At 37.3% G+C, this 16,276-nt stretch overlaps 1 protein-coding gene across 1 annotated transcript; it reads left to right on the top strand.

Annotated features, from left to right (window-relative positions):
- Nucleotides 1–6,560: 6,560 nt before the first annotated feature.
- Nucleotides 6,561–15,998, top strand: LOC108679757 (glutactin-like). The gene is made up of 4 exons (XM_018168477.2): nt 6,561–6,615; nt 12,954–14,339; nt 14,661–14,782; nt 15,340–15,998. Exons 1-4 carry the CDS (start codon nt 6,577–6,579, stop codon nt 15,485–15,487), a joined length of 1,695 nt encoding a protein of 564 aa, XP_018023966.1. The 5' UTR covers nt 6,561–6,576; the 3' UTR covers nt 15,488–15,998.
- Nucleotides 15,999–16,276: the final 278 nt, after the last annotated feature.

Genomic DNA, 16,276 nt, shown 5'->3' with positions numbered 1-16,276 from the left:
CTGCTCTCGCACGGTTCAACGAGCAGCTTCTCTAACTTGTCTATTTCCTGTTAGTGTTTATCTCCAATAGTCTAATCGTTGAAACCGACATCGAAATTCCCTTTTTGAATGACTAATCACTTTGTCCATTTTCTTCCTTGATTTAAAAGATGAATTTTCGATTGATTCAGCAATTCGATTATTAACTCACGCCATTAAATGTTGAAGGTAAAATTTATTATAAAATAGTTTTAGTATTTAAGAAAAGAACTTTTTTTTTTTACATGGCTTCTCATGAACTTCGATAAGAACTAATCTTTTGCCACCACGATGAACTTTTCTTCATTATCATAAAAAATTCCGTTCCTTTCGATAACAGAATGGTCAGCTTCATCGTCCAAAGATTGCTGCTCGGTTGTAACCCTCGCAAAAAAATAATTCCTTATGCATTAAGATTATTTCTTGATGTGCTCTTTATAATAACCACACGGCTTGCCTGAAACCGTTACGCTCACTTTTACGCTGCCGTATTTTAGAGCCTCGAGGGATAGTAGCGCTCTTGTTATTCTTCCCGGAATAATTATGACATTTTCACGCTGCATTGAAATAGAAAGTATACAAGAAAGCTGCCTCCGTCGTTGTACTTTAGCCATAGAAATGTTCAGAATTGTAGCTCGAAAGCTGAAGATCCTCCAGAATTAACTGACATTTCCAAGGCATCTTGCTTTTCATCTTCACTTTCAGACGCTGCAGGCACGAGTAACGGAACTGACCAGGCAGCTTTCTCGGTTACGGGCGAGACGGACTCTCCTGCTAATTTTCTTTTCTTCGTAGCAGCACGTAAAAAACGTTACTGCCAAGCTTGTTATGCTCATCCGCTCATATTCGGTTTCTGTTTCTTGTGTTGCAATATCCTCAAATTGTTAAGATATATTTAACAATACTTTGTGCCAAGCGGTTTATAAAATATTTATTTGTTTTAATATTTGCCATGTTATCTGATGAATTCATAAAATTATCACACGAAAATGAAGTCACACTATCCCATGAGTTAGGGTAAATATTAACGTTATTATTTGGACGTTTCCTTCCAGGACGTTTATTCGTTTGACCGTGACGTGATGTCGTCACCTGTCACGAGCGGATGTCGCTTTACATGCACAAAAATTAATAAAATTACAGTGAACAAATATGCTGCAATAACAGTCTATTCATTTAAGGATCTCTTTTAAATGTTCAGCATATTACTCCCAAGTGACAGAATTATTCGCGCTGTCATCTAACTATTGCGAAAGCAATGTCAGCAAGCCATTTACTTTCGTAACGAGTGCGTCTTTTTTTTTCTCTTTAACTTCACTGTAACTTTGACAGTTCTCTTTAACTCACTTCTTGTTGTTTGTCTGCTACAAATCTTATAATCGATTTTTAACACACTTTTACCTGTCCAATCAATCTGAAATTTTGAACACTTGCGTAAAGGCGGAGACAATGCATGAATCTATTGAGAGAATCAATAATTTAAAATTAGAAATAAAATATGAATATTAAAAAAATGTGAAAAAATAATTTTGTCTGTTACAAATCTTTTAATCGATATTTAACACACTTCTACCTGTCCAGTCGATCTTAAATTTTGCACACTTGCGTAAAGTTGGAGACTATGCATTAATCAATAGACAGAACAAATAATTTTATAAATGAAAATTTTTTATATATTGAATAAAATTCAAAAATAATTTTCTTAATATATGAAAATAAAATTAGAAATTCATTGTAAATGTGTAACATCGGAGACGATGGGTTCTTTAGAAGTGTTATCTTTAAAAAGTAATTTTCAAACGCATATTATTTTGGTTATAAGTAGTACAAATATTAACTTTACCTTCGGCAATTAGTATCGGCTTTTCAATATATAGAGTCCCAAATAAATGGGACTTTCAGATCTGAATGGCTTTTCTTTCAGACCCGTTTTCAGAAATTGTGTAATGGTTTCGTTGTTTTTGCGGATCCGTACAGCCGTAGAGTGAGCGTGACAACACAAGCGTGAAGGCAGCAACTGACCACCACGCGCGTCTGGCAGCTCAAGCTTCCGCGTCAGCGGCCACGCCCACGCCGGGTGACGCGGCGGCGCAACCGACACAAGACTACAAACTTTTGCTCGATTTGCTTGATAGTTTCTTAAGCCGCACGAATAAAATACGGCTGCCATTTTTTATAGTTGGTTTTTCTTCATTTGATTTACGCATCGAGGAGCTTTTACAAGAACGGTTTACAGAAAACTGAAACAAACTGTTACCTAATGAAATAAAATTAAATTGTGAAAGATGTCGCTTTATAATAATTTCGGAACTTCCAAATTTTAATTGAGCAAATAATTTATCGGAATTTAAAAATGGACCCTGTTTGGCTTCTTGTCCAACGAAAAAAAATTTCGTTTATTTACAATAAATTGTTAATATTTGCGGGCCAGCTACTATGTCATTCATATTTCATCTCTTTCTGGAAAATTTTATTTTATTACATTCTGATACGGTAAATAAATCGTGAAATTATTTGGCAGAGTTCCCTGTTTGATACTTTTTTTTACATTTACGGTTAAATATATGTTAGTCATCCCTCAAAACTTATACGTAAATTTTTCCACTTGAATCTTGTATTATGCTCGGGCTTACAAAATAAATGACAAATTATAAACGAATTTTTATATGCAAATTAGTACTGAGTAGAAATATTCCTTTTCTTTCCCAAAGAAGCAAATAGCTTATCAATCTAAATACTTTCCTCAGCATTTATTATCTTTTTAATAGGAGCTGATGAACGTCTCTCGAGCATTGCGTTACTATCTTTTTAAACTTTATCCTGGATAGGGACTCTTCCTGAGAAGGAATCGAGTCCCACACAATATGCTTGAGATTAAATTGTTTCATGAAAAAGCCTCATGATAAATATCATTTCGTTAATTATTAGGTCAGTAGGGTCTATGTTTATAGTCTATCAAGTCAATTGCTTGAGTTGCGTCTTTTACGAAGTGACTCACAATTCGTCTCAGAATGTTAAAATGAAATGCTATTCATTACAGACGGCAACATTAATTTTGAACCTCATTTGTTTAATCGAACAATTTATAAAAAAACGTAGACTATCGCTGATCGTTATGACAGCTAGGTTCGCAACTTTTAATTTCAGTTTATAATCATTTCTACAAGACGACAAAGATCAATTAGGCTACATTCAAATACTAGTGGCATCGTCTGTAATTGTTTAGAATTATGGTGATTGATGTGATAGTGCGGATGGCGAGGAAAAATGACGCTGGAACAAAACGAAATAGGTGGTCTCCTCTCGCAATGAAAATCATCCACACATTCTTTCACCCTCAAATACAGCCTTTCAGGATTTTCCCGGTATTTCCTTTAAAAATCTATGGGGTTCCAGTTTTTGCTCACTCAATTTTAACGGAGTGAGAATATTCATAAAAGGTTATCTTTCTCTATGGGCTCAAAAGAATTCTAATTCAGCATTCAACGCATTCAAATTCCTCTGCACACCTCTTAAAATTTTTCTCATAATTTACCTCCATTTTGTAATCCGTTCTTTAGTCAATAATGCATATAGTTTACTTATTTTACTGGAAACATCGCCATGTTATCTATTTGTTTTCTTTTGCACGCTCCACTACAGGGACGTTGCATGTTGTTGCGGGTCAGCTGAGCTGTTCTGTTACGGCAAAATAAAAGCAGTGCAGATACGATAAATAATACAGCAGATTCTACATATTACGTAAATATAAACTTAGTAGTGCAGATACGTATATAAGATAATGCAGCAGCTCCTATTATGTAAATCTAAACGGAGTAGTGCAGACACGGAAGATGATGCAGCAGCTTCTATTATGTAAATTTTAACGAAGTAGAGCAGACACGTTCGTATACGGAGTAGCGCAGTTGCATGTTCTCATGCATGCTCGGGGCATATCAGAGTTTGGGTTCACACTAGCAGTTTTTCTCTGATAACCTGACATCGGATTTATACCTTGCCCTAAGTTTTTTTTTCTGGCGTTTTCGTGAAAAGAAGACAAGCCAAATTTTGTTTCCAATACATACATACACCCACCTAAGATTTCATGAAATAACAAATAACTATTATATCATTGCAATTCTCCTGACTATGTAATCGGAATGTATATGTCGTCCTAATAAAAATTTAAGTTCTTTTTCGTTTTTTACAACACTTCTCTTTAACTTCACTTCTTGTTTGTCTGTCTGTCTGTCTGCTACAAATCTTGTAATCAAAATTTAATACATTTCTACTTATCCTATCGATCTGAAATTTTGCACACTTGCGTAAAGTTGAAGGCAATGCATGGATCAAATGACAAAATAAATAATTTTACGAATAAAAATTTTTTTCCAATATTTAAAAAATTAAAAAAATAATTTTGTAAGCTACGAATCTTATAATTGATATTTGACACATTTTTGCCTGTCCAATTGGTCTGAAATTTTACACACTTGTGTGAGGTCGGAGGCAATGCATGAATCAATTGACAGAATAAATAATGTTGAAAAAAAAAATTTCATATATTAAAAAAATTGAAAAATTTTTTTTTATTATTCAAAAATACAATGAGAAATTCATTGTACATCTGTAACATTGGAGACACTGGATTCTTTAGATGTGTTGACGTATATTATTAGTTGTCATTTCAAAATATGAGAAACAATTATTTTCTTTCATAAAAATAATTATTTTACCTTACTAACAGTTACTGTGTATCATATAGCTAAGATAGCCAGTCTCATGGTTTGATATTCATCAATTAGTCAGTTACAAATTTGCCTGAATTTACTTTCTATTTGCAAGAAAGCAGCGAACACAACACGTAAGCGTCGCTCCGCCTCTCACATCCAAATATCTGCACTGGCGTCCGAACTTCGGGTGTGGCTCGACCATGGCTAACAAAATGCGGTTCTTCATCTGAATGTAATACGTGATACCATATCTTTTATTTTCCTCGCCAATACTTTGTATCCACGGAGAAACAAATGAGAATAAAAAGATATCGATGGAACGCGATACCGCAAAATAATTTGGAAGTAATATATAAATATTAGAAAAAGGTATAGAATAGTTTTTCATATATGCATCATTTCTTAATATCTCAAATTGGGCGATGCAGCAGTGTCGTGGGACGTTGAAGTCACCGAGCATGCAAAACAGAGAAGCGAATGCAAAGACAATAAAATATAACTCAATACTCACTGCAGTGAAGACAGAGTGCGCATTTTCTCGTCGACGAGAACGTGAAGTCACGGACAGACAGACAGACGGACAGACAGACGGACAGACAGACGGACGGACATGGCGAGCATAATAGCGCCTTTTTCCATAAATGACAAAATGCGCTATAAAGAAACAAATTTTTACCTACGTTTATATGCAGGCAGAATTATTTGTATTCATAGCGGTCAGAACGAAAATTTTTAATTTTTAATTTATCAGCCCAATTTACAAGAACTGTTTTAAAAAATTAAAGGAGGTTCGAGAGGGACAAATTTGAATAGAATTGAAAATAAAAAAGTTTTTGTGGTCTTAAAAGCTTTGGATTAATAAAAAGACACATTTGGAACAAATCTGCACTCATTTCTCAAATGCAGGTTTCATTGAAGACCAGAGAGTATTTCTTATTGACAATTTTCTTATTGATTTTCTCTATTCGGCGAATTAGGCTCATGATAGGAACTGAAAAGTTAAATATCAGGTTTCCAAGGGACATTTTATTATAATTTTACGACGTTTCGAATGCAACTTCATTCATTATCATTTCTGTGACTGCATGCGTGGAACAATTGCTCGTGCGCAGTGCACATAGTTTCGGTGCTTGGTTGGCGTGAGGGGAAAGTCTTGTCCTGAGCTCATCAGTGATGCTCCAACTCTGCAGTAGAAATCTTCGTGTGCCACGAGGACGAGGCTAATTTACAGGGAAACTCTAGAACTTGTCCGTATCCGTGCTCCCTTTGGCTTACTTTGCTCATGGGCCGTAACTATCAGATCGGTTATCTGAACTATCGTAACTATCAAAAAGAGAGACGAGTTCATAGCTCCGTCAGCTGATCACTGACTCGTTCAAATATCAGCACGATCTTCCTAAGCAACACTAGAGGAAATACTGTAATCTTGACGTAATTACGATTTTTATCACTCACTTTTAACTCTCGCACGAAGACGCACATTTTGTAATGCACGGGCATAAATTGTAGCTAAAAACAATGCCCAGTCAGTGCCATCCATTTTCCAGTGCCATTCAAATGGCCGTAAATCCATATGCAGCCATCCACATGGCCCGTACCTGCATATAATATTTGTTCCCTGCATATTCTGTGACTTATTTGAATAACGAAAGTCCCGTTTGGCTCATTACTAATTAATGAAATGACATCCAGTCTTATTTTACACATGAAATTATCTTTCGTCAAATCTGTAAATAATCTTCGATTTTTAATTTTGTTATCAATTGTAATACCTACTCAAGATGTCTTATAAGTAAAGGTTGAGCCACTCCTGGGTCAGTTGGTTGCGGGTAGCCGTGGTGTCAACATGTGCAGTGTGTGGTTCAGCCTCAGCGTCATCGCCACGGTGAGTTGGGAGTTCAGTGGTCCATCTCACTTGAGGTTTAAAACGTTAGACGAGATAAAATTAGTCGAATCTTCATTTAAAATTAATCATTGAACCAGAAGAATGATATTAAAAAAAGCAGGATTTTTGCACTAATTAAATGTGAAAATGAGCTTTTATGTCCGATGAAACAAAGTGCACAGTATGCAGCACTCAAAGGGTGCCGGTAGTTTGCACCGCTAATAATCGGGTAAAATATTTCACGGTCGGCCTTGAAAAGAATTTCGTTTGTTGGTGCGTGAAATTTTCTTGCTTCTTGAACAGGAATTTTTCGAACAAAGTCGTTGTTTCTTGTGACCGCCGCCTCTAAAACTTATGTTTCTAATTTATTTCAATTAAAATTCTATAACAATTGGGTTTTTAAATATAAAACTTATTGCAATGACAACTCGAGAAGAATATCAAGCTCGGGGAGGAAGAGTGGTCAAGATCGCCAAGCTTGGAGCAGCGAGTTGAGGGATCGAAATTCATGTCTGGTTGTGAATATTCTGGTGTGAATATTTACGAAATCGGCAAAGTGGCTTTATGGTTTATAATCGGGAACAGATAAGGCCAATATGGCCTTATCAAAGCTCATAGCACCGCTGCTATTATTGATAAACCGGAACCAGCATGTATCTTTTACATTTGTTCGGCAGATTATCGTTTTGCACCAAATTGAAGTACTCGCAAACTCTCGAGAAATGTGCTCGTAGCGCACGGAAAATGAATGACTTAAAGTTATAAGTGTTTACAAATTGAAGATACCACATTGCTTTTTAACGGGGTGGTTTGAAATGAAAACTGAGCAAATTAGGGTTAATAAAGATAGTCTTCATTAAAGTTCAATTATTTCAGTTGGGACTTGCAGTGCAAGGCCCGATCGATCAGAATGCGGTTGGGCTTGTATAGATACGTGGTCCGTGATAAATTCATGAATCGTTTACAATGATCTGTAGTTAATTCATTTGTTATGCAGCAATTAGTGATGAATTATGGATTGTTGGGAAACTCAGGAGAAAGTTTTGCTTGTTTTATTTTTCACTATGATATTTATTTTTAATGAAATTCTCTAAATTTAATGCTGAAAGTGCCGTTTTCATGCTGCACAAAAAGTGGGGTATATTTTTCTTCTTCATCAATATCGCATTCGTTTGCAATAAATATGACTTCTATATTTCTGAGTCCAATAAATTTTCTCTCATTTTACAAAATAGGTTTTAGAATATATGCGTATTATTTATACGTAAATTATTGCAAGGAATTCACGAGTAATAAAAATTAAATTTTTTCTAATTTTTAAAACCAGTGTTTCTTTTTAGTGAATTAGGTTCTGGTTTCGAAATTTTGAATTGCAAAACCAAATCAAGCTTCTAAATGAAGTTGAACAAATATTTCAGAATACTTTCCTTAAAAAAATAATTCTTGACTTATTTCACTGATTTTCAAACTTTGCGTCAGCGCGCTCGGGAGATGGTTGCCTGCTGTTCGAGTATCAACAAAAATTGCTATTGTAAAACATTCAGTAAAATTGCTATTGTAAAACATTCTATAAACATATATTGTGAAGCATTCGATAAACATATATTGTGAAGCATTCGATAAGCATATATTGTGAAGCATTCGATAAGCATATATTGTGAAGCATTCGATAAGCATATATTGTGAAGCATTCGATAAGCATATATTGTGAAGCATTCTATAAACATATATTGTGAAGCATTCTATAAACATTCATTAGAAAACATTCGAAGATGCATCGCATATGGTGTGGCCTGATGCGGTTGCCCTCTTAGCAGCGGCTCCAACTCTCACTCTCAGGATGTCCAGGCTCCGGTGCATGCAGCAGTCTTCCCAGAAATTCATTATACAGGCCGTTTTTTCAGCCACGATTTACATTTGATGCTCCACGAGCATTATGCTGCAGATTTTTAACTTAAACGTGCATGATATTTATTGACACAGAAATTCATTATACAGTCCTTTTTTCAGCCACGATTTAAATTTTGATGCTTCACGAGCATTATGCTGCAAATTTTTAACATAAACGTGATATTTATTGATGTGTGTAAGTAAGTCATTGATTCACTTCAAAGTACAGTTGAAATTTGTACATGTGAATTGTGCATGTCATACATAAAGTTTAGTGAGGATTGGCGATCATATATATTCATGATCGGTTTCACCTCCAACCTCCTGACTGCATGCCTCATTTATTGACCAATTGCTGTTCATATTCCACACATTGTTGTCGGTAACAATCACATATACCAAATTTAAGATTAGTATTAAACGTTTAATTTTTCACACAAAGCTTCTTTATAGTAAAAATAATTAAAATAATATAATAGAACTCCGCTGATTATAATTCATTTCTTGTGTGAGAAGAAGGTTGTTCTTTCCAGTTAGGCCAGTCAAAAGTCTAATTTTCTGTTTGTTACGAATATGAGGCGGTGGATCAGATAACAGGATATTATAAAATAAAGTGGTTTGTATGACACAATGACAGCTCGTATAAGTTACTTGTGGCTTCTGTAAACAGCCGAGAAATTTTGCCTTCAAGTTAGCTGCTGTTGGTTTTCTCGTAAGATTTCTCTCAGGTTTCCTGTTCAGACGCTTCACAGCCGTCGTCTCTCAGGCCTAAGGCTCTTCAATACCAGTTTTTGCTCTTAAAGAAAGTGTGTGGGCTTACGACATCATCGCTAATGGTTGAGTATTTACTGAAGATGTGCTTTTGTAACCGATATCTCAACAGCACATAACAGAGATATAGAACTGTGGTGTGTTGTTGTCGGTTGTTTATCAAGTGGTACTGCGTTAATTGATGATGAGATATCCATGGGATGTACATTTTAACTTATTTGAAGCAAATTCCTATTTTCTAAGAAGTTGATGAGTATTTTTTCATTTGTTATTGCGTGATTGCCAAAAAGGCAATGCAGGGATTTCCGGCAAGATTGTACAAACAGGCAAACAACTTTCGTGTTGCCATCAACTTATGAGATGACAATGTTCGATTTTCTTACTATGTATGTGACCATAATTATATGTAAATTAATGTCGTTCATATGTTAATCAGATCCTATGTATAAACTATAGCGTAATAATCATGTTTCATGGCCAAAGTATTGTAGCCAAACTCCTTATTGTACCGGAATGCACTTGGCATCGTAATTCTATTACAGCAGAATATTCGCCTCAGAAACTGCCAGACGTATCTTTCATTTTAACGCTCAGCTGATGCAGCGTCGAAGCGAAAGCTCCCGGAGAGCTGCATGCCGATGCAGCCTCGCGACGCAAAAATTTGTTGTGGAATACAAGCGATTGGCTTCCGCGAGCTCCATTGCTTCCTTGTTGCTCAACAAAGCAAACTAAACTCTCACTTGCTTGGTCTTTTTACGCTTCATTGTTTCTTCATCTCGGCCATTCGCTGTCAACTTCTTGTATTATACTTTTCGTTAACTGGAGTATTTTAATTGTTTTAGGTTCTCACGATTTCTGTAGCAGTAACGTTTTCTGTCGAACGCTTATCCTCAGAAATTTAAATTTTAGTCAACTTTAAATTGTTGCTTTCTCTAGCTTCAACTTTCTCCACTTAACCTCTCTTATCTTCATGATGTAAACCATTGAAAAGTTAAGCTCATCCATCCGATTCGAATAAATTTAATGACGAAAAAATACACGTTTGAAGAAAAAACATTGAAAAACAATGAGTCGTATACTAGGTGTCCAATTTATACAGCCAGTACTTTAAAGCGATTGTGAAAATCAAAGACGATTACAATTAATTTGACCAGTTCAAAAATCTGTCAGATTGTGCCAGCCGTACGAAGCGAGCCTGCAGGCGTCATAAAAAGGCATTGAATGTATAGAGCTTTCCCGGGAGCTGATGTCACCGTACGTGTCACGGTCACGTATTGGAAGGTGTCAATGGTGAAGCGTGATACGAGAATCCAGTTGATCATTTTACGTATTCATTGTGTCGCGCATTCTGAAATGTTGCTTTCGTTACAGGTTCATATTTGTTCTTGCTTTAGAAACCCCAATTGGCTATACTAATAATATGCTATAATAATACTACATAGACGATCAATTTATTGACTGTAGTTCCTATAAAGTTGGTTCATAAGGCTCTAATCGCGTATCATTTGCTGTGAAGTATCCAGCACATATGATTGAGAAAACGTATGCGCAACATTTATTTTCTTAACTCGTATAAATTGAATTGCAAATATTCACGGTATTCAGCCTACTGATGATCACGGTATTCAGCCTACTGATGATCACGGTATTCAGCCTACTGATGATAACGGTATTTAGCCTGCGGATGAATTCGTTCGTGTTATCTCAGTGTAGTCAGTCCCTACAATCAAGCTTTAAAACTGTAAAAGAATCCACTGCGAAGCATGAATAATGACGAATCGTTCAATTCAAACTCATCATTTCATTTTCTGCGGAATAGTTCACGGGAGGGTGACTGCAGCTTTTTCCGCCTATGGGTTGATTTTCTTCACCCGCCGGCGCAAAGGAAAACAGTTTTTGTGGCGCGGAATGATTCCTCAATCCGGAGGAGCATCCTTCAGGAATATATCCACTCTAAAATTAGGATTGTATGTGCGTTAAGTTTTAGAGTTTAATGCCTTGAAAACCTTTAATGTTTCGGAACTCGATTGACAGCTCTTTATTATAGCAATGAATCCTATTATCTATTATTTAAATGTAGCAGAACTCAAGGCTTGATTTAATCGTACATAAATCAATATTAATAATATTATATTAAAAATATTAATAATAATCTAATATAATATGTATGACTATTATTAGATTACTTTAATAAATATATTTATTAAAATTTAAATATATAAATTTTGTTTTTCAAATTTTAAAATATAAATATCATAAAATTTTCTATATATTAAGATGAAAATACCGGATAAGAATTCGTAAGGAAATACATGCCATTATTGCGAACTGCATTCATTTGAATCGTCACGATTCAAATGAATGCAGTTCGCAATAATGGCATGTATTTCCTTACGAATTCTTATCCGGTATTTTCATCTTAATATATAGAAAATTTTATGATATTTATATTTTAAAATTATAGTTGCGTTCGCTTTCGCTTTCTCTGCGCGGAGTTGCTGACGATGTATGACAACTTGGCATAAGAACATCCCAATAACGTACGTTTGTCGCGCCACGCTCATTCTTTAAATTAAAAAAACGAAGCTGACGTGTACAAAGCCAGTATTTTTAGTCCGCTTTCTGTTGCGTGCGTGATAGTTCAGTGCATGCAACTGCAGATAAAGATTGACAATGTGTAATGCTTTCCTCTCATGAACAAAGTACTGCGATGTGCATGCAGATTCCGATAGAAATTATAGCAGTTTATGCTGGGGTGTGTAGATACATATCTTAATGAGGGAAAACTCCAAGTGGTCCAACACGCTTCCCTCGGACCCACTGCAAATTTTCTCTTGGTTGTAATTATGATGCTTTGAATAAAGAGAGAAGGAATTCACGTGACTGTACGTTTGTTTATTTTTACATAAATGAGATAATCAGGAGCTGCTGGTATTATCGCGATGGAGATGGACGCTGCTGGTCGATGCTAGATGCTGAAGAGAGTAAAGTTGTTTCTAAAGTATTTTTTATGATGTCCCTCTAAATAGTGGAAATTAATTTTGATGGTATTGCGGTAAAGTCTGTCGAGGAAGATAGAAGATTAATCGTTTGAACTCGTTTTAGGTTAAGGTTGCTTAGCGAACGACATGCGTTTATTTCATATCATTGTATGACTGGCATGGCCACGCATATATGTGTAGTATGGCTTTACGGCTATACAAATGAATATGTGTGGCATGAATGACAATGAAGCCAATACGCAATGAATGTGCAGTGTGACAATACGGCTAACGAATGATGTGTTTACGGGGACGATCGTTTGCCCTCAACCAAATAATTGTCACATACACTCCCGCGCCGCGAGCCCTAATGTACGGAGCGGTAAGAAAAGTAATTGAGCATAGGCTCATTCTATCCAACGGGTTATTGACGCCCGCTAAAAGTACACTCACGAATATTGAATTACTAACTTAATGATTAATAGCATGAAGAATTAAGTAAACATTAAATATAGGACGTGCAAAAGACGTAATCGAATAAAATGTACTACATATCCGTGGGCTATGTAGTATCCATAATACTGTTTATTGACGGCCCCATCTGTTTGACGTACTTGGTAGACTCACTTACGATTATTTTAAAATTTAATTAGATTTATAATAGCTGTTATTAATTTAGCTCACTTTTTTCGGCAGGTGATATGTGTCGTGTCAGGAGCAGCGCTCAGATCTTCAGCCATTGGCTTCAGTGATTTTAGTGCAATTCCAGACTACAGCTTATCGCAACCAGAAACAGGCCGGAGCCATGGTCGGTCTGAAGGACAATATATTCGCACCAGGCGCCGAATTCAGGGTGGACCACCAAGGAATTTCAGGCCACAAGATGTTTTTCAAATCGATGCGCCTAATTTGAATACACCAGACTCGCAGTTATTCCCAGATTCAAATCACAGAAATGTTCAGCCACTGGAAATGAGGAACCCTCCACGTTCTCAAGTGGACGAACTTAGAGTTCTTCCAATCCGAAATCCATTTGAGGAAGTAGCAGCGCAACGCAATCCTCTTTACGCGGCAAGTAGACCGACGGAGGAGATGCCAAGCTTCCAGAAATTGGAACCTATCCTCCATCAAAAGATACGGCCACCGGTAACCTACAGACTGCCAAGTGAACCTCATTATATCAGGTCTCCTGACGACACGCGTCCTGCAACAGTCCTCCGCTACCCTGGCGAGCCTTCACCTAACCAAGCTTCAGGGGCGTTTGAAATCTCGCCTAACGCGCAAGGGTACGAGCAAGATTCAGTTCGGTACCAGCCTCATCATGGCATACAGGGTACCAGGCAAAATCAGGAGTTCTTTGAAACTGATGACAACCGCGAGAAGAATCTGGGGGTTCAAGAAGGAGGGAAAAAACCTATCAGTGAACAAGAACGGGCTCAAATTTCTCAGCCTCATTTCGATGATTTCCTTAGAAAACAACAAGAAGAGTTGCAACTTTACCGAAGACTAAAATCGGAGAAACTAAGACAAGAGCAAGAAGCAGCAGAAGGCAAACGTAGTCAACAACAGCAACATCAAGAGGAGGAAAGATATTACCAGCCCCAACAACAGCACCAGTCGAAACAATATCAATACAAACAACATAAGCAACGACATCAACAGGAGGAGCCTCGCCATCAGGAACAATTGAAGGCGGTTAACTCTCCTCTGTTCTATGACGAAGTGGTCGGTGTGCAGCAGCCACCGAGGAACAGTGAACCAGAACTTGATGACTACCAAAACCCTGAACATTTCGCCTCTGTAGAAAAGATTAACGAAAAGCGCAAGATTGTTAAGAAGGAAACTCCTCGGCCAAGTCCCCACAGCTACAAGACAAGAGAACCAGTCGTCCTAAAACCAGTCTACTCCAAGGACCAGCCTCCCTCGTTTGAGGACCGATCCAACAACGGGAGGTTGTCCCACAACAACGAAGTGTTGGACCATCTGCCGGAGTACCAGGAGACCTTCGAGGTCTCGGGTGAGTCCAAAGAGAAGCGTCAGGCGCACCACGACGGGGGCTACATGGACAACAACGGTCTTGAGGTGAGTAGTAGCTTGTAGCTTCACTATGTGGCGGTGCAGAAACGGAGGATAAATTGCAATGAAATATTAATTTTATCAATAATTTGTTATGCTTATTTTTATTAATATTACCATTTAAATGGTAAATTTATCACATTAAATTCATCAAAACGTTTCACCCATTGGAGGCAAACAGTATCAGCGAGTCCTCGAGTACATCTATTCTTAAAATGTTGCTAATTAATTGTTTCATTGACAATTTGAATAGAGTTTCAAAATTAAATCAGGCTAAGCAAATTCATGTGTTCCATGTGGAGAATAATTGGATATTTTGTACGGTAGTTTGCAGCAGCGGCGTCGGCAGCGGAGCACGCACACGGCTCGGGAGACGGACGACTGACGTTCCAGCTGCACGGACAGAAAGGGCCGCACTCCTACCGCTTCGGCTTCGACACCGGCAAAGGGTACACTATAATTGACATTAACTCGCTGTATATATAACTGATAAGTCTTCCCTCATTTCCAGGACTAGTAATGGTAGACTATAATTGACCAATTTGCTCTATAAATAACTGACGTGTCTCCCTCCATCTACATTTGTTATGTATGCAATTAAAGTTCACAGTACCTGCAAATAGGCTCCATATTTTTGCATTTCAACAGCTATACTCTCGTGCTGTCTTGGCTTCAATCTTGAGAGCTCCGGAATTATTGGGCACATAAAATCTAGAGCGCAGATGCGATGTTAAATTTTTTTTATTGACTTTTCCGATCCAGAATAAATTCCGGGAAACTTTTTGCTCGAGATGAGAAAACATTTCCCACCGGCCGTATTCTTCCCACTGAACACTGGTGCTGGCGGTGAGCATACACTCCATTCCTCCCTTTCGTTTCCTCTATCTTTACATTCCAATTCCACCCCTATTTCATCCCTCTCCTTCCCATTCCATCTCATTTTCCCCACCATTTCATACTTTTGCGCTCCATTAATTCCATTTTTCCACCGCATTCTCCCCGCCAGACCGCACCGGCAGTTCCGGTACGAGGAGCGTGACAACCACGGCGCCGTGAAGGGCCGCTACGGCTACTACGACAGTCACGGCAAATTACAGATGTACAACTACTCCGCCCACCCTGAGCACGGGTACGAGGCAGCCCCTGCACACTGACGTGGGCATGTGTATGGGACGCAGGCACGTATACGAGGCAGCGGCTGACAACACGTTATTTATTATAACACAATACTATGCAACACAGACACGGCGATCGAGTGATGCGTAAAACAAGTCCCAAGTCCCCCGTTCAGAAAAAAAAGAGTGGGACTTGTTGTCTAAAGAGTGAATCTTTTTTAACCCAAAGCAGTAGCTGCAAGTATTTGCACGTTTTAATAATTTCTCTGTGTGAAATATGTAACAACGATATTTCCCAGCACATACGAATCAGCATTGGCCATTGCCACGAATTTAATTACAATAATTCACAGACGTGCAATTAACTTAGTTGAGATTTTCTTAATACTCAAGACTGGGTTACTTATTATCGCATCAAATTGTGTATGTATTGTTGTTCATTGATATTTATTGTTCTGACTGTACATATTGTTGTTGTTTTTAGTTTAGTGTAAGCCAATTCGACCTATAAAGAGCTTCGACATTTTCAAATAAACGGTGTAACATTAAACTAAATTAATGAATCACCTACGTTAGTGTTGATGAAAAAAAAGTAAGACAAGTGATAATGTATTGATTGGCAACAAATGATGAGCAAGCAAACATTCGTTAAATATGTAAGCTCGTTGTACGCAATTCAAATAAATGCACCGGCGAGGCTGAAGACATTTTCGCTGTGGCAACATCGAGTTTTTGTAGACCACATAATACATGAGATGTTACAAGAAATCTCGTTTTTAATACCTGCGCTACAAGGCTTAAAGCGTCTTTAAAAGTCTTATTTACCAT

Source organism: Hyalella azteca, unplaced genomic scaffold, assembly GCF_000764305.2.
Source record: "Hyalella azteca isolate HAZT.00-mixed unplaced genomic scaffold, Hazt_2.0.2 contig12607, whole genome shotgun sequence".
In the NCBI taxonomy this organism is placed as follows: domain Eukaryota; kingdom Metazoa; phylum Arthropoda; class Malacostraca; order Amphipoda; family Hyalellidae; genus Hyalella; species Hyalella azteca.
The sequence above is the reverse complement of the archived record's forward strand: the minus strand, read 5'-3'. Positions and strand labels throughout refer to the sequence as shown.